The following is a 20,672-nucleotide window of genomic DNA, read 5'->3' on the forward strand; positions in this document are numbered from 1 at the left end:
TTCACACATCACAGCTTCAACAGAAGGTGGGGGAATTACATATCAGAATGAGATTTAAAACCAACATACTTGTTGGGATTTAACCCCATATCCCCAATGACGTTTTACAAATAATAATAGCAATATGTAAGAAAAAAATAGCTACGAGAGTAAATACACCAAAAACCTAAAAATAATCATTAGAGTACAGTGTTCATGTGTTTTAGACACTTTTGTCATTTATTTATGGCTTGCAGCTTTCAAAAATTGTTGTAATAATAAAAAAAAAAGTGAAATGTGTGGAAGATTTTTCTTTGTAAATGGACCTTGCAACACCATGTATTGTCTACATGCAATGTCAATCGCTGAGGAGACTGTAGTGTATCCTATTGGTCACCAGAGGGCGCCAATGAGCTATTAGCCAATCAGGTGTGTGAGACGTCAACAATCATCAGATATCTAAGAGAGAGGCAGAGAAATCCGATGGCAGATCAAATAAATGATTTTATTGGCGTGTATGTGGAGAAGGATTATAACTACGTGGACGGGTCAAACTCAAACTCTACCTGACGTTTTAAATGCATTTGATTGAAAAAAAAAGTTTTATGTGGTTAATTCGGTTTGGAAATTAGTCCCGCGCATAGGTTACGCGTCGGGGAAACAGCTGTTATATCCAAAATGTTAAGCTGCATTTCGTTGCTGCAGGCCTCTGTCTGCTTTAATCTAAATTGGCACTTTTCGATGATTGATTGACGCTCACCTGTAGTGACGTATGGAGCACGGCTTAATGGGCGCCTGCGAACAGAGGAGGAAGTGAGTGAGTAACAATAAATATGTGACAGAGTGGAGCGGAGGACTACAGCTGCTGAAGCTGCACTTCTTTAACGCACTGGACAGCACCTCTACGAGAACCGCCGGACTGACCTGTGATACTATTTATTAAGAAGGCTGGTGTTTGTAAGGTCACCTCTCACAGGTAAGACAGCTGCTCAGCTGCTTACAGTTTCAGTGTTCACTGAACTGCGTTTCACCTCGCTGTTATGAACCATGGGAATGTGAGTCAGACATTTTTGCTCCCACCCTAATCCGTCTCTCAGTCAGCGAGGTAGTTGGTAAATCAGACTGTGAGTGCACAGGGGGGAAAACAAGCAAACTGTAATTAGGTTATTGTTGTTTTTTTTTTTTTTTGCTGTGTGTGTTATAACAGTATTTTAATGTACATTTTAAAACTGCAGATAAGTCAGTTTTTAGCTGTCTTTTATGAATGTCATATTAAACATGTCATTACGTTTAAAAGAGCTGGCCCTAAGTGCTTGTGTGTCTGCACTTGACATGGTACTCTTTGCACATGGCAGGTTAGGAGTGTTTATCAGGAAGTGTGAATTTGTTTTTGTTGTAGTTTCTGTGGCGCACAGAGTTTTGCCGGAGCAGGTCTCTGCGCTTTTGTGTGGGTAAGTGCAGTGTAGGAGTAAGCGGTGAGTCACGGGTTGAGTCGCTTTTATTCGAGTTTGAGGACTGACACAACGGACCGCTCCATCCCACCGACCAAGTGTGTGAGTGAGGAACTGGATCAGGGGTGAGGCTCCCTTCTTGGATGGGAAGAGATCTGGGAGCCCCACTTTAGGTCACTGGTGGTAGACACTCATTTTACCCCGTCTGCTTTACCATGTCTTCATTTAAGGTGCTAGTTTATACATGTTTCCTGCCTGTAATTTGAACCAAATGTCTTCTGGTTATGCATGTAAACGCCGATTCTCCCTCCCCCCTCAGACTCCTCCAATGTTGTAGGTGCTGAAGAGTTAGTAGACCGGGTGAGGTGAAGGCAGGAGGACACCATGTCCCACAGCCAGTCAGACAGCTGCATGGGCGACCAGGCCCCTCTTATTCTGGAGAGCTACTTATCCACAGAACTACATATATCTGAGCCAGGGGATGATTGCTGCCAGTCACAATCTGAACCATCCACACGCCAAGAAGATGAAGTACACAGGATGCCTAGGCAGGTGGTTTTGAGCACCCAGAGTCCTGCAGCGCTGAAGGTTGGCACCCACCAGCTCATCCCCAAGAATTTAGCTGTAGCCAGCCGGCCTAAAAACCGCCACCACACTACTGTGGTGACGTTCCCAGTGGGACTGGAGATCTCCAGTAGTGGGACACGGAGCCGTCACTCAACCCAGGGGCAAGATGTGTCCTGGGAGGATTATGACAGTGATGGAGACGGCTTTTCTTTGAGAAGGAACCGCAACAAATCATACAGAGCGGCTGTGACCAGCCTGGACTTTGAAAGCATTGCGCCAGAACAAGTGGCTGCAGCAACACTGAAACCTGTCAAAGAGGATAGAACCCCCAGCCGTGGTCCAGCTCGCAACCCTGGGCGCAAGGTACAAGGTTTGGGGTCAAAGGGTACTATTGTACTATGTCCATTTACCATAAACTAAACTGGAGTTTGTATTTGCAGTTGTCTAATGATGATAATAATAATTATAATGGTAATGTAAAAAACCTTCAAGCAATTAATTCATTGACATCTACGCAACTACCAAACTAAATGAAAGTGTCAGTTTCGATGCCAGTTCTGTTCTTCAGATGAAGACAGAGCCCAGCTGATACAGTTCTGTTCTTCGAATAGTCTCATAGGTCACAGCCAGGATAGTCAATAGCGTTGGTGGTGACCATGTCAAATTCTACTTTTAGTCACGGGGATGATGTCGAGTTTCCACAACTGTTTCCTATCTTCCAGACCAGTACCAGTGTTGAGGGTTTCTACCAGACTATACATAAAAATGCTACATTTAAGGATTGAAAGAAAGAGGCTGAAGAGGGAACAAGATGTCAGGAGGAAAAAAAGATAAAATAAAAACTGACTATTATTGAGGCACATCCATTCCACAGTGTTAAACTCAGGCTGCTGTCTCCCCTCTAGCGAACCCTGGGGAGAAAGAGGAACCAGAACCACCGTGGGTCCTTCAAAGATGGTATGTTCACCAATGTGTCACTCTGTCCACTTCTCTAAATTTGGCTACAAGGCTACAAATAGATGGGAAATAACAATGACGTTTGCCTTTCTTTTCTTTTTCTTTTTTATTGGATTGTAAAGCAATTATGTGTTCGTATAATTTCTCAATGAAAATGTTCAAAAAAACGGACTTGATATGTGGATGCCATAATCCCATAATTCATAGTTTAAAAAACATCCCTTGAGGCAACAGGAGTGGACTGAACAGGAAATTGTTCCCTCTGAACACTCCCAGCATTCTGAATGTCCCCAGTGTTCAACTTTGATGTCCTGCACCTTCAGACACTCACTCTTTTCCAGTGTTTTTAAAGTAATGTTCCAGTCATAATTATGTGGACTTGAGAAAGAATTCAAGAGTTGTTAAGTGACATTAAAGCTGACTGATTTTTGGTGTTTTGGTTATCAAAGACGCAAGAGCAGCCATATTTCTTTCTTAATATCATAATGACATTTCAGTCAGACAACTCATGTGAAATGTTTATTACAGCAGTAGAACAAAGTTACAGTTTTCAGATATGTTTACATGGAGGTATTAGGGTAGGGAAGAGAAAACATACTAAACCCCTAGTCGGAGCCTGCAGATGGATGTTGGGGTGGTGGTGGGGATGAAAGAGCAGGCAGCAATACTGATACAGGGCAGCAGTGGCATGGTGGAGCAGAGGGAGAGATGGGACATTCTGCAGCTTAAATAGACTTGAGGGGGTGTGTTTGATGGATCATTGTGGAGGACGAGGCATGTCACGTGTATATGCAGTGCAGCTTGAGTTGACTACCTGAACTAGCTCGCAGGCGTCGCTTCATTTCACCTGCACATTTAACACTGTGAGAATCAAATCTGTAACTTTTCGCTTACATAATGGTCTCTGTATCATTCCAGTAATGAAACACTTGAGGTAAAAACCTGCATTTAAATATAAATTACTATCACCTTTATTCCAAACACATCCTTTTAAACCTCCCACGCTTTAATTCTCAATGTTGCCCGTGTTATTATGTGGACCAATACCGACTCTGCTTAAGTATTTCATTTGGTACACTTAACAGAATACCTACAATTACCTTCTTTCAATATGTCTGACAGATTAACAAGTTAATAACAACAGAATCCTTCACGTGTAAGCCCATTGTGAGTTTAGAAAGCATGTATTTTCTTGCTTTGTTTCTCCTGATTTTTATAGTCATGGAACAATGTTGTCTGTGTGATGTCAGAAGTCTTGTGAATCCAAACTGCAAACCCATCACACACTGAGACTCTGAATTGAAACTTTGTTGACGTTGATGCGATCCTCAGCTACACCGCGCCTCTACCAGGAGATCCGTGAGCGAGGGCTGCACTCCACCAACCAGGATGAGCTGCTCGATGACTTTGTGGTGGTGGAGGCTCCCCTGGAGGACCAGGGCATCGTGGTGAAGAGCTACCGGCCTGCACAGCTCACCTGGAGCCAGCTGCCACAGGTAAACCTCCATCTGCACTGACAGAGAAAGTGTGAGCATTGAGGGGAAACAAAATCAAGTGCAGCGTAAGAGTTCTGCAAAGGGGTTTGAATTAATAATAGAGTTCAGTTATAATTTTACAACTGTGCTAGTACATAAATCTATTCCCATCAGCACTTCCTTTGACAGCCAATATGTTTGTCTTTTTTCATTTTGTTTAAAAGCGTGCACTATAAGAGCTTACAGTCTTGCGTGTTTTTGGGTTTTTTGCTGCTGCTGCTGCTGCTGCATAACCTCCCACACTCCATGACCCCGTGTGGAAATGCTGGCTAGGTTTGCTCTAGATGTCAGAACATCCACGAGCTTGTCTGATGCTGACATGTCATTTTTACCATTTTCAAAACCAGCTTAAATATACAGCAGAATGTAACATTAGTTTTGCTTTGCATCTCTTACAAAGGTGAGGGACACAGATATCCTGACCAGAATCTCACCTCAAGAGAGAAAGAGACAAGAGGTAAGTGCGTGTGCATCATGTGCACCTCCAAGTATGCCTACAGAAATGTCTTAGAAGAGAGATTTGCATTTAGTTTTACATACAGATACAGAAAGTAGGACAGCTGTGATGCAGCACAATGGCAGAACAATCTTCAGTACTAAAAACTTTTCCACAAGCAGTAGACTTGAAATGCTGGAATGCGATGCAGCCATAAGGCATGTTGCATTTCGAGGGGCAGTGACAAGATCATGACAAGAAAATGTGCAGTTTAAGAAACCTAAGCTTTCCCACAAAGGGAAACCAAGTGCTTCTTTAAGATAAACTTTACAGTCATATTTATTTTCATCCTATATCTGCCAACATTGTCGGGCAACAACTTCAAACTCCTAGAAGTTTAGTCACAAGGCTTTCTAGGAAATGAAGGAACTCATGGAGCAGGAGAAGATAAAACAGGTTGTGGTAATGTGGGTGTTACAGCAACGAAAGATCACAGACTGATGCCAATTATATAGCGTAACACTATCTGAGGGTGGATTTTCCCTTTTGTAATGTGACTTCACCAGCAGTCGATGTTGTGTCAATACCAAAGGTCCACCCCGAACAAAGCCACACCCTGCCAGTGTGTTCACTCTCGGTCTCGGTCTCTCTCCGTGAGCAGGTGTTTGCTTTGCTCTGTTGTACCCTTTCATAGGTTTCGTTTTAGTGCTTAAGCAATGTGCTCCGGATTTGCAGCCATCCATGGCAACTTAAATGCTACTTTTTAGGGACATGAAAGCATTTTGCTGAAGTTTGGGGCTAACTTAGATCCACAAAAAATAATGCTCTTCTAGCAGGCATGCTGTAAAATTAGGGAGGTTTGAGCACCATGTGCTCAGACAGAGCAGAGCTTTACCGGGTCCACCAGGCAGACCATTTGTTACTCTTCTTTAGTGACTTTTTGAGCTGTGGTCTAAGATTGGCATGAAGTACTGTTCTTGATTTTGCTCAGCTTAATGCCCTGTGGTCCTTTCTGAGCCACTCCACCTTTACAGGAAGTAGGGGGTGTGGAAAATGCGTCATCACCACCTGATAGCTCACCTACTGTAAGATCCTGACCACAAACAGCAGAGATTAACTAAACCCTCCATTTCAAAATATTTATACTGTCTTACAGTAAAAAAAATACTTTGTACACTGCTACATATCAACCAGTGCTGATATGTCTACCATTCCTATGGATAATTGGCAAACTATAACCCTACTGATAAATTATAAAACATCACATTTTCATTCAGCATCAAATTAGGTGGAAGAAGAGAAGTTTGTCATAGCAGAGAACAGCAGCCTCAATAGACCAGAATGCATTGCAGCCACAGCATATGTTTTATTTTGTGACGGGGACATGTCTGTTGTACTTTTTTGATTTAGAATGATTTCAGTACTTTATTTGCTCCTTTCAACAATGCATGAAACCCACCGTAGAATGCAGAAGGCATACGTTTTCTCTGAATGTTGTTAAAAGGAATTCTGGGAAATGTAGGAAATCACCAATTTACCCAGAGCAGAAAAAATGTCATCAGAAAATAACAAACAACTAGCAGTAAGATCATCACTGGGTGGATGTTTTTATTTTTTTTTAAAAGGTTAAAGATGGAGAAAAAAGTAGAATGTTGCAAATGTGAATTGCTCCTTTACATGCACACTTAACATGGGTATGTGCGGTCATTTGACAGGCCATTTTTGAGATCATCACATCAGAGCATTCTTACCTGCACAGCCTGGGCATCCTGGTGCGTCACTTCAAGAATAATGAAGCTCTGAGGAAAACGATGACGGCCACAGAGCACCATCACCTCTTCTCCAACATCTCTGTCATCCACCAAGTCAGCCAACGGTGGGTACAACACTCTTTTAACTTGTGTGTGTGTGTGAGAGGGGGAAGTTCACCACCTTGTTTAAAAAAAAAAAAAAAGGATGTGGTGATGGTGTAATGGACTGTTTATCTGTACAGCATCGACTGTACTTTGCAGGTTTTAAATGGGTCTGTGTTTTTCCGTCATACAGTTGAGTTCTATTCCCACTGGGACAGTGGTTTCAAGAGGGAAATTGGTAGATTTGAAGTTTCAAGTAGAGGCTCCACTGACATGTTAAAACACGTTAGCCAAACTGGTTCTGCTGCCTAGCTGCTCTGAGTGGTATTCCTGGGCTTTAAGATGATAATGTGCTTGGGAACAGCCTCTGTTGCTCTGTGTATAGCTTGCTCGTTACATTATTTTGAATGAAAATAAAACCAGTTTAAGCAGGAAGAAGTGTCCTTCTATCTTTGATCCTCTGGTTCCCTGTTTCCAAGTAAAACAGGATCTGTGAGACTAGAAGGCGGAAGGTGCTTCATAAGCCTTGTGGGTGTCCTGTAGTTGTTTCCTGGGTTGGGCTGTTTTTCAGGTGTCATTTTACTCCTTTTTGTTAAAAAGACACTTGGCCAGGGTGGGGCTGAAAGTCATTCATCATGTTGATAATGCTGATAATTGAAGATCTATTGCAAAGCTTTGGCAGAAGGGATCGCCTGGATCTTACAGTAAAGATACCCTTTTGCATGGATTTAATAGTAAAGTGTATAAAGCCTTCTTAAGGATTTCAGGATTGTTCTGAAGTTCACATTTTTTCAGAGTCCACTGGGTTAAAGCTGGGATAGGCAACTTGTAGAAACTAGCAAGGGTCAGCCAGAAGTATCTATCTATCCCCCTCAGGCCTACCTTCAAAGCCACTCCCCCAAAACACACATTCATGCGGAATAAGTGCGTGGGTCACATGAGTCGCGCAGGTATCTATGTAGGTTGTAGGGATGCACCTGATTCAAAAAGCAAAAAGAATTCGGTAACTGTGACAAGGGAGCTGATCTATTCAGATCAATTATGACCTGAACATTTTACTAGGAGAGCTAATAAAGCATGAAAGGAGTTAAAAACAAGGGGTCAGCAGTAGGTATTTCACGCTTACTACGCCAGTAAATTCTACACAGCTACTTGGAATGTCTGCAAAGCCAATGTTTTGAGGGATGGCGGTAGCAATGCAAATTATAGCACAACCATCCAAATCAAGCAACTCCAAAAGCAACATGCCAGAGAAGTTGATTCCCAGCCTCTTCCTCACAGTGAGGAATACAGCATATTAATTTTACACTGGTATCAAAAAAGTGGGATTGGTCCGTCCCTAGTAGGTAGGACAGGCAGTCATTTCATTTGAAGCAAAGTATATCTTTATCAAATTAATAAATCGAATTATCTGCTTATTTCAGTCCTGCAGTAGCCACAGATACCGGATATTTTTCATTTTTGTATCAGAGCATTTGATTTATTGGTTGCTGTCGGGATATAAAGAGAATTTAAACAAATAACAAAAATGCTTCTGAAATAAATTGCCTACACCAGTTTTACATGGAAAAGGATGCCTTTTGTTTTTGAAATTACAGACTCAAAAACTATTTTCTTTCAGTGACACAACGGTTACAAATATTAACAAACATTACTTAACTTCGAACGGAGACACCATCCTGTAAATAGGCTCTAATGTAATAACTTGATTTTGACATAGTCACATAGAACCTTATAGCCCCACGGTGAAAGTTTGTTTCAACAAAAGTTTCTAGTTCATATTAGATTGTCGTACCTGTCTCAGAATGTTACTAACATTGAAGTGAAAGCACATAACCTAGAAGAACAGTCTCTGTCCTCACACAGCTGTGTGTATTCTGCTCAGGTGGTCATTCTGTGACAGGAAAAACATTCCTTTTAACATCTTTATAAACCTTCCCCTCTGTCTCCATTTTTAGTTTTTTTGAGGACCTTGAACGGCGTCACTGTGACAACCCAGTGATCCGGGACATTAGCGATATTGTTCAGAACCACGCCGCCCACCACTTTGAGCCCTACATCGTCTACTGCTCCAACGAGACCTTCCAGCAGAGGACGCTGCAGAACCTGCTGTGAGTAGCGGGACAAGTTGTCACAAGCTGTGATGGCAGTAACGCGGCAGGATGAGCTGAAATTTCATTTCTCTTTCCTTCTATTAGGAACAATAACACTGCGTTCAAAGAGACCTTGAAGCAAATTGACGGGAGCGGTGAATGCGGAGGCCTGCCCATGATCTCTTTCCTCATCCTTCCCATGCAGAGAGTAACCCGACTGCCACTGCTGCTGGATGTTAGTTTAACCTCTATGACTATGAACTAACTATGAACAACTCACTCATGTACCCATGAATAAGTAAACAAAGGAATAAAAAACTTGAGTTTATAGACACACAACTTTGTGCTAGAGTTAATAATAAATTATTATTGATTTAGTCAGCTTGGTGCAGAAGGCTGCCTACAGAAGTAAATAACTGTTACTATGAGAGGTTTTTTTTCTCACCTCATAGACAATCTGCCAGAAAACTCCAGACAAGACAGCGGAGTACTTTGCGGCTGTTTGGGCGCTGCACGCCATCAGCAAGGTAGAGATTTTCAGAACGGCTGGGGCTGAATACCTCAGACACAATCCTTTGCCTCCCACAGCTCATGTGTTTTATGGTCATGATCATATCATCATCATCACTGTTGTGATTTATTATTTCAACAGTTGGTCACTAGTTGCAATGATGGAGCTAGGCGGATGGAGAGGACAGAGCAGATGTACACCATCCAGAAACAGATGGATTTTGGGAAAATCAAGGTAAGTGTCGACCATGTGTTTATACCCAAGCAGGAAGAACACTGTGAATATAGAGCTCACAAGGTTTGATTTGTTAGATAAAATGTTATGGACATTAATAAAAAGCATGGATCATATTGGAACCTGCAAAACGCTTTGGGCTAATTCCTCTTATGTAGTAATGTACAGTACTAAGTTTGCCATTATGGACTGATCTCTTGTTGAACTCTTGTGTCCTCATAGCCATTTCCTCTGGTGTCATCGTCCCGGTGGCTGAAGAAGCGTGGTGAGCTGGCAGTCTGCACTGAAGAGCTCAGCATCTGGAGGGCTTTCAGCAACAGGAGCTACTACCTGTTTCTCTTCAATGACGTACTAATCGTCACCAAGAAGAAGAGGTCAGTGGGACTAAAATACACAGTCTTAGTTTCGGGAAGTATTCACTTAAAAGTCTAAAATACAATTTTTTTTTTTTAGAGAGGTTATTATAAAACTAAAACAGACAGACATCACGTTTAATATTAATCAATGAAAATACCAGCAAACATTCTCCAATACGTCAGCATAGTTACAAAAAGTAATTCAGTGTAATAGGATCACCTGCCATATCCTGTTTAAGAGAAGTCTGGCATTAAAAACTTAAAGCTTTTTTCACAGACCAAACCACTCTTAAAATCATGAAAGAAGCTAATTGGGCCTCTGCTAAAGAAAACCAACATCACAACCAGTTTTTGAGGCATTTCATGAACTTTGTCAGCTTCCCCTGGTGACTGCTTTGGACACTGAGTAGGTCCAGCTGCTGGTGGGCGGGGAACATGGGGAAACGGAGAGCAAGGGGACAGGGAAAGGAGAGCGAATGGATGTAGTGTGTGCATACTTGAGATTCTTCAATCTTGCATTCAGCACGTCAGCTTGACACACTACAGCTTTCTGTTTTGAGTTAGGGAGAAACCAAACAATGTCAGCTCAGAGGAAGGAGCTGCCCACAACACTGGAGTAACTTTCAGGGTTGTAAGGTCGACATTGTCACCCAGTCATCAGGTGATAATATCTAGGAAATGTTATTAGGAGATGGTTAAAGAATGTGTTTTTGTTTTTTTTAATTGTACATGCATACACAGTAAAATTGTAGCTGGGGTTTAGCTACAATATCATGTGGTAGTTAGTTCTGCGAATGTCCGTGTTCACCGGGACCAGTGGACAATATTTCTCTGATTAAAAAGTACCATGTAAATGGACATATGAGTTAAAAACTGTTTGTTTGTCCAGTGAGGAGAGCTTTGTCGTGATGGACTACGCCACTCTGGAGAATGTGGAGGTGGAGTTCGGGGAGGATGCAGAAGGACAGACGTCTCCGCCTTCCAAGAACAGCTCCAGCCACTATCTTTCCTTCAAACTGCTGATGAGCAGGAACAGTGACGGGAGAACGGAGCAGATGTCCCTGGTGGCAGAGTCCAGGTACTGCTGCTGTTAGCTCCCATCAGCTGTGAACTGTACCTTTTTATAATGAGTACAGTTATTATCCCTCAAGTACGAATTTATATATGAGAACACCGGATTAAAGTATAATAAGCAGACATTAGCTACAGTTTCATCTGAAGGGAGGGACTTCTTTCTATCACATACTGGTTCATACACAAATGAAAAATCAGCCTCGCTACCAAAGAAAATTGCTGGTTAAGGTGACCTCTGGGAAACACGGTCCTGTTGCGATTATTTTTTTTTTTTCAAAACTACATTCACTTGTATGACCTGCAGGGTTTTTCCACAGTAGGGGAGGCAGTCACGAGAACTCGAGCCACGCTGGCACGGTGTGAGTGTTTTTTTTTTTTTCTGCACAGCAAGCTAAAGTTGTTTACCACGATCCATTGACCAAAAAGCGCAGAATATGTGTCTATTATGATCAGATATGTTTTTTACTGAACAGTAGCACCACTAATTAAGCTCTGCTAACTTGATGACAAACACATCCTCGGTCCTATGTAAGTTCTTCACAATAAAAGCATCCTGTCTGTTTGCCAGTGGAAAGCTTTAAATATAGTGCGGAAACCGCAGTTTGGTTTGCATCAGCAGTAACTTAACACAGCTTGAATACAGCTGAAAGCGACCAGTACACAGTAAAATAATGATGTGTGAAAATACAAACGGGAACGCAGAAGAGAAGTAAACTCCAAACCACAGAGATTCAGGTGGACGCTACAAAAGTACTGACAGACACATTTTGGAAAATTAAGCTTTTTCTCTAGTCTCAGCACAGATGAGCCTGTCACGGATTGGCCAAGGTTGGCCCTGCCACCAAGCAGGACCACAGCAGCGTGACTTGGGGCAGCCATCCCCTACTACCAGGATGTAGTGGAAACCCAAGTCATCAAGGCACTGTGATGGAAAAACCCTAATGGAAACCAAATCTGATGTTTTGTATCTGGCTCCCTCTACTGACAGAAGTCTTAATGCCAACCTAAATGATCCCACGCTTTCAGTCCTTTCATAAGAAACAGACTTTCTGTGCTATCACATGTACAATAGATTAGGTCTGGAGTCATTTTTAACCATGCCTCTTGTCTCTGTTGCCAAGGGTGGACCGGGCACGTTGGATAGTTGCTCTTACAGAACACAAGCAGGCAGGTGTCTCCACTCCCACAGCTGGTAAGTCAGCATATTTTATTTACCAAGGGAGTCATTGTTGGAAGTACACTTTCAGTTAACCCTGGGTTTGACTACAGTTGTCAGTGTACACAGGTAATCTTTGAAAGTGGCAACTACTGACAAATCTGTTCTTACCTTTCGTGTGTAAATTATTCATCCGTGTAGAAGGCAGTGTGCTGCACAGAAAACAGTTTGCATTCATTATGCATTTTAAATTGAATCTTATTCACATACATATCAGAGCTGCACAGCATCTCCCTTCTTTTATGGCCTTTTAAACTATTTCCTACCATATTCTTGATCTGTGAACCTGATTTTTACAATGACTTTAATACATAAAAAGCACATTTGTACCGACCTTGCATTTAACTGTATATGAAACAATGTGCCAAACGTGCCTTGCACAGTACAAATTCCAAAACAAGATTCCTGTGTGTTATAGGTCTATAAGCCAAATAAGAAAATGTATTTTGGATTTTGAACAAAATCTTAAATTAAAGCAGTGATCTTGTTCATACGGATACACACCCTTACGATACTCTGTTAATGCATATTTAAAACAAAACCATCACGCAGGCTGCACTCAGTGGCTGTTTGTGTAATGGCTATTGTGTTGTGAGTTTTAGGGAGAGTCTGTTTGATGTCGTTATCAAAGGGTGTGCCTTCCCAGGGTAAATGTCACATGCCAGGAGGTAATGTGAGGTGCTGTAGCAGTGTGGTACAGAATGTGTTTTTACAGTACAGAGAACAAGTTTCTTAATTCTTCACAGCAGGCCAATAAGATGAGCCACATACAAAGTGCTATAAAACAGAAACATGAAATACAGGAAATACACTGTACCTAACAACATAAAAGCTTTGTTTTGGCACACATTGCATTATGGGAATGTGTTTCAGGTCTGCCACAGTATGAGGCCACCAAAGCCTACATGCCAAAGCAGCCAGATGAGTTGGGATTGCAACAGGCTGAGGTTGTCATCGTCCTGCAGAAAGAGGAAGGTGAGGCCCTGCGTGTGTGTGTTTAACTCAATCACTACCGGATATGCAACATCAAATCCAGAAATGCAACCTCCATCAGTGTGCCGTCTTCATATAAAAGCATGCAAGAGTAACTTAAACTGTCTGCTCTTCCTAGCCTGGTGCTATGGAGAGAGGATGCGAGATGGAGAGAAGGGCTGGTTTCCTGCGAGCTGTGCCACAGAGATCACCAACCCCACTGCCATGGAGAACAATGTGCAACGAATGAAGCGCCTGCGCAAAGAGACAAATGTTTGAGTGTCTCAGTGGCTTTACTCTCCTGATGTACAGAATAACAAACACATTCCAGTAGACTGGTGACTCTCTCATGTGCAGTCTTCACTGACACTGCATTTTTTGTGAATCACACTGAACACAGGAAAACAATCAATTACTGTAATTACTGACCCAGAAGTCCATTACCAACAGACTGGAAGGCATTTCCCAAGATATGAAAAGCCTCACAAAGGGCCATTAATGCCGTCCTGGAGCCTGAGTGGTCTAAGATGGATACAGTGTAACCATGAGGTTCCTGGTGTGAATCCAGCCAATGTCCATCTTTCACGTTGCTCTCAACTGTACAAACCAATTGTTTTAAAACGTGGCCATAAGGTGAAAGCTCAACAATACATTGTTGCAGAGCTGCTGTATTTTAGGTGTTTTTAGCCCACCTTATATATCTGCAGCCAATAATGGATATTTGCAAATAGGATTTAATGGCCAACAGACATTTTACGCAAACTGTACAGCACTACCCGATTTCCTTGTTGGTGTGAATGTTTAGATCAGATGACTTGCGGAGCAAAAAATATAACCTCAGATGCAGCCTAGGATTTAATATAGGAACTGCAAAATATAACTTGTTTATCTACATACACTTTAGTATGAAGATGTATGCAAAAACTAGTAATGTGCGGATCAATATTAAAGTACCAACCTTTCCTGCTCCAGGATCGATATCTAAACACAGTAATTTGGAGTGTGTGTGTTTTATCATAAGAATCTTACTGTCACCAGGATGGTCTAATTCTACTCGGTTGATAGGAACTACTTCTCCTTCAGCCTGTCAAAGTCATTCTTGCGATATGGCTGTGACGGAGCTTCTTTGAAGTGAGCCTCTGCAGCCCTTTACATTTTCTGCGATTGAATACCGATTCTGGCTGACTGTAAAAGCAGTCACTTCTGGCTGTATTTTTGCTGTGAAGGTAATGACGCTGTGATGTGTGTGCAAAGACAGTGAAATACTTTGGCAACACCGCAAACTTCACATCTGAGATTAAATAATGACGTTATGAAGCAGCAGTTCTGAGCAGGATATTTTTATTATTGAAGAATAACGGTAGTTTGATGTCTTGTGATTATGCAGCTATTATTTGGAATATGTAAGCTGACAGCCTGCTCTTCATTTCCCTCAAACACAGAAACAGGAGGGGGCGGGTCACATTAAACTACAAATCAAACATGTAAAAAGTATTGGTATCAACAATACCAGCCTGGGTATGACTTGGCATTGGATCATACTGGAATTAAGTGGTATCAAACGTCACTGGCAAAAACAAATATTTAACAGTTTGCTTTCATGAGGCATTGCACTAACCTCCAGTTAGGAAACTTGATATACTGTTAAATAGTGTTAATGTCACTTAAAGATGTTGTATGGTGTCCTTATATTGGTGTAAAGAAAATGTGACCAATTATCAAAGTTTTTCCACTTACTACATCAGGCATGGTTATTTGTCTAGATATTAATGTGAAATGAATAGCCACTCCATCTTAACTATATACTATGTAACAAAGAAATTCCATGGTTTGTGTCATTGTTTAGAGCCTGCATGATTGAAAAATAAAAATAAGCCAACACTTGAGACAGTTTTCCTGGTTTCTGGACTTTTATTTGAGCTTGCATTTTGTTAAAATGTTTGAATACATAAAAAGTTATTTAAAAATGTCAAACTGACCAGATATCAAATTCCATATTTTCTTTAAAAACCATTTGGTGTAAAAACTTAGGACAGATTTAGAAAAACATTTGCCGTTTCCCCAAAACATTTTGTAGCTGTCACATAAAAATAATGGAAAAAAAACAGGTCTGCATAGATTCTGCAGGCAATCGGTGGTAATCTGGTCAAATGCATGGTGCAAGCTTGTGACGATCGTCAAGTCAAATCTTTATTGCTCAGATCTTGTTTGATGTTTCTTGTTGTTGACAAAAAAACTGTAAAGACAGGAAAATCAGCAAATTAGTCCATTGCTCATCTCTATGCTGAATTTCCAATCATTTGGGTATCGTCATGTGGCATGCTGCACTGCGAGTTGCCTGAAAATGTGCACCAGATAACAGAAAAATCCAAAGCCGCTACTCATATGGAAAAGGGACAATAGCAAGTGGGCTCTATGGTGTCAGACAGTTTGCTTTATCAAATCCACCATTACCTCATGCTTTGGATCATTCACTAGAGAGCCTAGAATACAAATGACAAGCTAAGCAAAAAACTTGAATGTTGTTTTAAAGTTTCCCAGACTGTACGGTCATATTTTTCTTTCAGCTCTGAATCCAGATATTCATGCAGCTTTTGTTAATGGAAATGACAGACCCAGATCAGTCATCTTAAGACTACTCACCCGGACGATGGTAAAAGATGGTAGGTGCCGGTGGGCAGGTTGTTTCCTACTCATCCCCACCCTGCTGGGCCTCAGGAGCGGACGTTTTCTCTGCAGATGGGTCACCTCCTGTCTTGGGCTCCTTGGCTCCTTCCTGGCCAGGTTTGCCACCAGTCTGTGGGCGTCTGCGGCGGTAGTTGAAGTTACGGCGGTAGCGCCGCTGGCGGGGCTGTTGGTTCTGACCACCTTCGCCGCCCTGATTCTCCTTGTCCTCCTCACCGTCCCGCACCGGTCTGGGACGAGGTGGACCCCTGTAGTTGACACGCAAAATGCAAGGGGCTGGTAAGCAAACATCTAGTATACAATAGCTAATAAGTGGCATTATCATGCAACGAGCACATCATCCACTGATACAAAACGCAGTTTAAAGTATATAAAAAAAATTTTTTTAAAAGTACATGCGCAAAATTTGGATGCACAGCTGCAATTTGAGGTTAGGCTGCAATAAAAGGAGAGCTTTTCTGGCCAAAACAGGTGGCCTTTATTTATTCAGGTTAATTTTCAGAGACAAATTTTAGTTTGTGGACTCTGGGCTGATCCAGACAGCCCAGTGCTATACTCTCCTCTTATTGCAACCCTGCGTCAATGAAGCCAACATGCAAACCTTGGTCTGAACCTTGGTCGGAAGCCTCTGTAGTAGTTCTGCCTCACTGGTTTGTTGCCCTGGTCTGGACCTCCCTGGCTCTCGTCACCCTCACCACCCTGAAGGCAAAAGATCAAAATAAACTGACAGTTTTTTTCAGAGCTAATACACAAATGTTTTGAACATTTATATTGTTGTGTACTTGTAATGAAACTGGCCAGTTTGTTGAGGTGGATAAAAGTGCAACTTCAGGCTGCTCCGACATAGCTGACATTAGTCAATTTGCAAGATATTGGCATGACCCCCGATACACCAACATCTATTGTTCACAACCACGTATGTTAGAGAGGAGAGGGTTTTGAGTTGAGTATGTCATCAACATATCAAGGGTCCCAACTTTGTCATGAGACCACTGGGTGCCCTGTGACTGCGTACCTCAGTCATCTCTCCGCGTGGTGCGTTGGTGTACGGGGGCCGGCGGCCGTAGCGTCTACGTACAAAGTATGGCGGGTAGCGTCGTCTGCCAGGGTAAGTGGGCCTGCGCTGTTGTGGCTGCGTGTCTCCTTCAGGGGCGCTCTCTCCCCCATCTCTGCTGCTTTTGTCACGACTTCCGCTGCTTGGCTCACCCTCTCCGTCACTCTGGTAGTTCTCTGGATATTCTCCACCACGGGGGGGGCCCCTTCTCCGGGGATAGCGCCTATAGCGATTCCTGTCCGCTGCGTACTTGCTTCCCTGGACTGCAATGCCTCCTGGGCCAGTGACATTTGCAGCTTCTGCTCCCTGTGTATTGTTAAGGAAACATTATTACCCAAATAATATTCTAGTGAACAAGATGATTTATTTTTAGCAGCTGCTAAGTAAAATCAAAACTTAGAATATGGTCGGACTGGCAGCTTACCTTCTCTCCCTCAACTACATCAAACTCCACAGTTTCTCCATCTCCAACACTGCGAAGGTATTTCCTCGGGTTGTTCTTTTTGATGGCTGTCTAAAAACCATGAAAAAAAAAAAATTCAGATGTGAGATTTCATATTCCTGATCATTTAAAAAAAATAAACGAAAACAAGACTTGCAATTTACCTGGTGTACAAAAACGTCCTCTTTTGTGTCATTCCTAAACCAAAGGAAAGAAACTCTAGTTAGCAGTGTCTTGCTGAACCACAGAATGCAACTGAAGCAGCAAATGTACGGATTAATCGTACACTGAGCATACAGGATGGAGAACAGCGGACAAATCGTCTGGTCAGCTTTGTAAGCAAATCAAAGCCATAATAGGATTGGGGATGTTCCTACGCACACAGATGATAGCAGGGTCTTCAGGGAGCAGGGATGGGGGTTGGGGGTGGGGTCCACTTACCTATTGATAAATCCATATCCATTCCTGACGTTGAACCATTTGACTGTACCCAAGACTTTTGTTGCTGCAATGAGACACATTAAAAACAAAATTATAAACAAGTTCAGTCATTTCCATTTCAATGTTACACTAATAACATACTGTAAGACAAAAGGAAAAAAGGTGCAAACAAGTTTCTCCGTGTTTCACAAGACCTCTACTGTTTAGAAAACTGAAGGAATCAAATAAGGACAGATGATCAAAAACCAACCAAGGCAACATAATGTGGAAGTTATATATAACTCAACAACTGTCGTCCTTTTAATAGATCTTGATGCTTAGGAGTGTCATGTGCCAACTGCAGTTGGTGTGCGGTATCAGTCATGAGCATTATGAGCCAGTTATGACCATGCGTCTCTTAAGATTTCTTAGTATCCTCACTATCAATACATCTGTTTAGGGAGCTGCTTTAGTATGGTATGTCAAAAGATTGATAAAGTAATAAAGTGCGCTGTTTTCGCTGACAACAGTTTTAATTACTACAGACCTACTGCCCCATTTTAAGCAGCCCTGCTTCGGTACATAAGCGTTCACACGTGGTAAAGTCGCGCCCGGATACGTTAGCAAGCAGCGTGCCCAGCTGGTTTGTTAGCATAGAAGCTAACTAGGTCTCAACCATGTGGTTGGATTAAAGCCAGCAAGCGGAAACTACCGTAGCACAGCCTACAGTACCTATCGTGACCTAATGTTATGTAAGGAAAAGAGGTGTCGTTTGTTATAATGGGTTTTAACGAACAAACAACTACATGGCGAATGAAATCCGTGAAATCATGCGGCGGACATTTTGAGTGGCCCCTTCAGCCATGTAAATAGCAAACGTTAGCTGGCTGGGCTTCGTTAGCCACTGAGCTAACGTTACCATTGCTTCTAGTAAGTAGGCCATAATGCTAGCCCTTAAATTTGAGCGAAATTCAAAAACGGTTATCAGTTGTATTCCGATGTATTTAGATGACATTGTTGATTCGCAAATTATGTTAGCCGCAGGTTTGTGTATATGATTGGACTATTTATGGAGATAAGACTGCTAACACGGAACCAGCCTCGTTCGTGTGAACAAAGGGATGGCCAGCAGCTAATGTTAGCTTGATTTCGACGACAGTTGTCGTAGCCGGTTAAGTGAGCAAAATAACTTCCACTGTTAAGTGTGATTAACGTTACTGTTCGAAAATTATAGTTGTTAAGTCTAACGCCTTGACATCAACTGCTATTGCCCGATTAACTTAACGTTTCATATGCAAGTTAAAAAGACACACTGTCGTTAGTGTACAGAAACAACTTCAACGGTAGGGCATGTGATGGCCAGTCAGTAACGTTAATATGGCATTTTGTGACGGCTATTGGACGTTAGGAGGCCGATGAACACGAGCGATTAAGTTAACCGGCTAAAATGGAAGGATTAGCCACATTTACCAATCGTTTCTCATCTAAAATTATGAGCCTTGGAGAAAATAATGACTTGCAACATGAAGGAAGTTGCTAAGCAGTGCTAAATAGGTGATGTTAACGTTACATCTAACGTTAGCACTGATTATATGAACATCGATCTTACAACTGACATTTTTAAATTTGTGGCTAACAGTATAAGGACATTTGTTTTACCTTAAGATAAAACTCACACCAGTAATAAGCCATTTAAGTCAAACACTACTTTAATTAACGTTAGACATAACACACGGTAACTTTATACGAAATCGGGAGAAATTTAACTGCCAATGTTAATTTCATATGATGTGCGACTTAACGGCAATATCAGATTGTGAATGTAGTAATTCAAACGGTTAACTGAACCAGTCATCGGCTCGTTAATATTGCCAACCGTCGCTTTTGCGCATCGCCTCTGTCCCCCAAACCACGTTAGCTAACTAGCCCATTTCCAGTAGCCTTACCGATGACCTTCTTATCCCCCGCGGAAGCTGCGGCTGCCGGGCTGGATGGGCTCTCCGCATCGGCAGCAGGCTGCGGTGGTTGTTGTGTCTCGGCCTCGCTGCTCATGGTTACTTCTGGTTGGTAATGGCTTCTGCCGGCGGCGGCTCTCTGCTGTGTTTCCCGGTGCTAGATGGTAACCTGGGCCGGCGGTGGTGGGGGCTACTGCCTTCGGGCTCTCTGCTTTCCTCTTTCCGCTCCCGTTGCCGATCGAACTGGGCAGAATGAGAAACTGTGCCGGGGAATGTTCCTGGTCGGGGTTCCGCCCAACTACTTCTCGAATTGGTTGGAATCTGTAACGATAAACAAAGAGCGTTCCTATTGGCTAAAGCAACTGTCGATTTCGTTTAGAGAAGTTTTTGCTAAAATGATTGGCTAAAGTAGAACGTACCTGTCTATTGTCACCGCCCACGGTGATGTCAAAGCCAGACAAGTCACATTTTTACGGAGAGTCTGCAGCATGTTAGTTGACAGATCTTAACAAAATTAACTCATGCTTGCAAAACTTGACTAGAATTATTATTAACTGTTCGTGAGTTTTACACACTGATTGACAGATATTTTTTGTATTAGGCGAACTAGGTCGCACTTTACCACTAACTAGTCCCCCACACTTAAATAAAATTGTCTCAATAGACATCATAACCGAGATTCTTCATGTCATGTTTTTAATGTTTGGTCAAAGCAGGTCTTCAGCTCAGTATCCTACTGAAAAATGTGACATTTGTCAATTGAAAATTAAAAGTAGTCTGTCTCTCAAACCTCATTATAATAGAGTAGAATGGCTGCCATACTAACAAAATATTAAATATAACATTACTTGTAGCTCCTTGTGCACTGGCGCCACATGGAGC

General features: G+C 42.2%; 2 protein-coding genes across 6 annotated transcripts; one reads left to right on the plus strand and one right to left on the minus strand.

Moving 5' to 3' along the window:
* The first annotated feature begins 487 nt into the window (after positions 1-487).
* On the plus strand, positions 488-15,127 carry arhgef16 (Rho guanine nucleotide exchange factor (GEF) 16). Of its 2 annotated transcripts, none has more exons than XM_038722896.1 (15): positions 488-955; positions 1,750-2,360; positions 2,903-2,954; positions 4,287-4,450; positions 4,890-4,946; positions 6,641-6,801; positions 8,737-8,889; positions 8,977-9,106; positions 9,324-9,398; positions 9,524-9,616; positions 9,839-9,990; positions 10,862-11,050; positions 12,168-12,238; positions 13,136-13,237; positions 13,374-15,127. In XM_038722896.1, the coding sequence occupies exons 2-15, from the start codon at positions 1,815-1,817 to the stop codon at positions 13,511-13,513; spliced, it is 2,085 nt and encodes a 694-aa protein (XP_038578824.1). In that variant the 5' UTR covers positions 488-955; positions 1,750-1,814; the 3' UTR covers positions 13,514-15,127. The 2 variants fall into 2 exon arrangements, with proteins under 2 accessions (XP_038578824.1, XP_038578825.1); XM_038722897.1 differs by lacking the exon at positions 488-955 and adding an exon at positions 1,001-1,660.
* ybx1 (Y box binding protein 1) lies at positions 15,126-20,047 on the minus strand. Of its 4 annotated transcripts, none has more exons than XM_038722912.1 (8): positions 19,782-20,047; positions 17,857-17,920; positions 17,580-17,613; positions 17,398-17,487; positions 16,935-17,279; positions 16,521-16,618; positions 15,878-16,167; positions 15,126-15,470 (listed from the first exon to the last, which is right to left on the minus strand). In XM_038722912.1, exons 1-7 carry the CDS (start codon positions 19,885-19,887, stop codon positions 15,924-15,926), a joined length of 981 nt encoding a protein of 326 aa, XP_038578840.1. In that variant the 5' UTR covers positions 19,888-20,047; the 3' UTR covers positions 15,126-15,470; positions 15,878-15,923. The 4 variants fall into 4 exon arrangements, with proteins under 4 accessions (XP_038578840.1, XP_038578843.1, XP_038578842.1 ...); XM_038722915.1 differs by having other exon boundaries at positions 16,533-16,618; positions 16,998-17,279; positions 19,782-20,046; XM_038722914.1 differs by having other exon boundaries at positions 16,998-17,279; positions 19,782-20,046.
* Between the last annotated feature and the right edge of the window lie 625 nt (positions 20,048-20,672).

This window comes from Micropterus salmoides, unplaced genomic scaffold, assembly GCF_014851395.1.
Source record: "Micropterus salmoides isolate LMB-PRFRI ecotype aquatic unplaced genomic scaffold, ASM1485139v1 Ms_hic_scaffold_16, whole genome shotgun sequence".
Taxonomy (NCBI): Eukaryota; Metazoa; Chordata; class Actinopteri; order Centrarchiformes; family Centrarchidae; genus Micropterus; species Micropterus salmoides.

What these genes read in the sequence shown, in the direction of transcription:
- arhgef16 (XM_038722896.1), top strand. Translation starts at nt 1,815, where the DNA reads ATGTCCCACAGCCAGTCAGACAGCTGCATGGGCGACCAGGCCCCTCTT. An exon ending in GACTGCCACTGCTGCTGGAT is followed by an intron (nt 9,107 to 9,323) that starts GTTAGTTTAACC and finishes CTCACCTCATAG; the next exon opens with ACAATCTGCCAGAAAACTCC. An exon ending in TGGATTTTGGGAAAATCAAG is followed by an intron (nt 9,617 to 9,838) that starts GTAAGTGTCGAC and finishes GTGTCCTCATAG; the next exon opens with CCATTTCCTCTGGTGTCATC.
- ybx1 (XM_038722912.1), bottom strand. Translation starts at nt 19,887, where the DNA reads ATGAGCAGCGAGGCCGAGACACAACAACCACCGCAGCCTGCTGCCGAT. An exon ending in GGATATGGATTTATCAATAG is followed by an intron (nt 17,614 to 17,856) that starts GTAAGTGGACCC and finishes CCTTTGGTTTAG; the next exon opens with GAATGACACAAAAGAGGACG. An exon ending in CACGCGGAGAGATGACTGAG is followed by an intron (nt 16,619 to 16,934) that starts GTACGCAGTCAC and finishes TTTTGCCTTCAG; the next exon opens with GGTGGTGAGGGTGACGAGAG.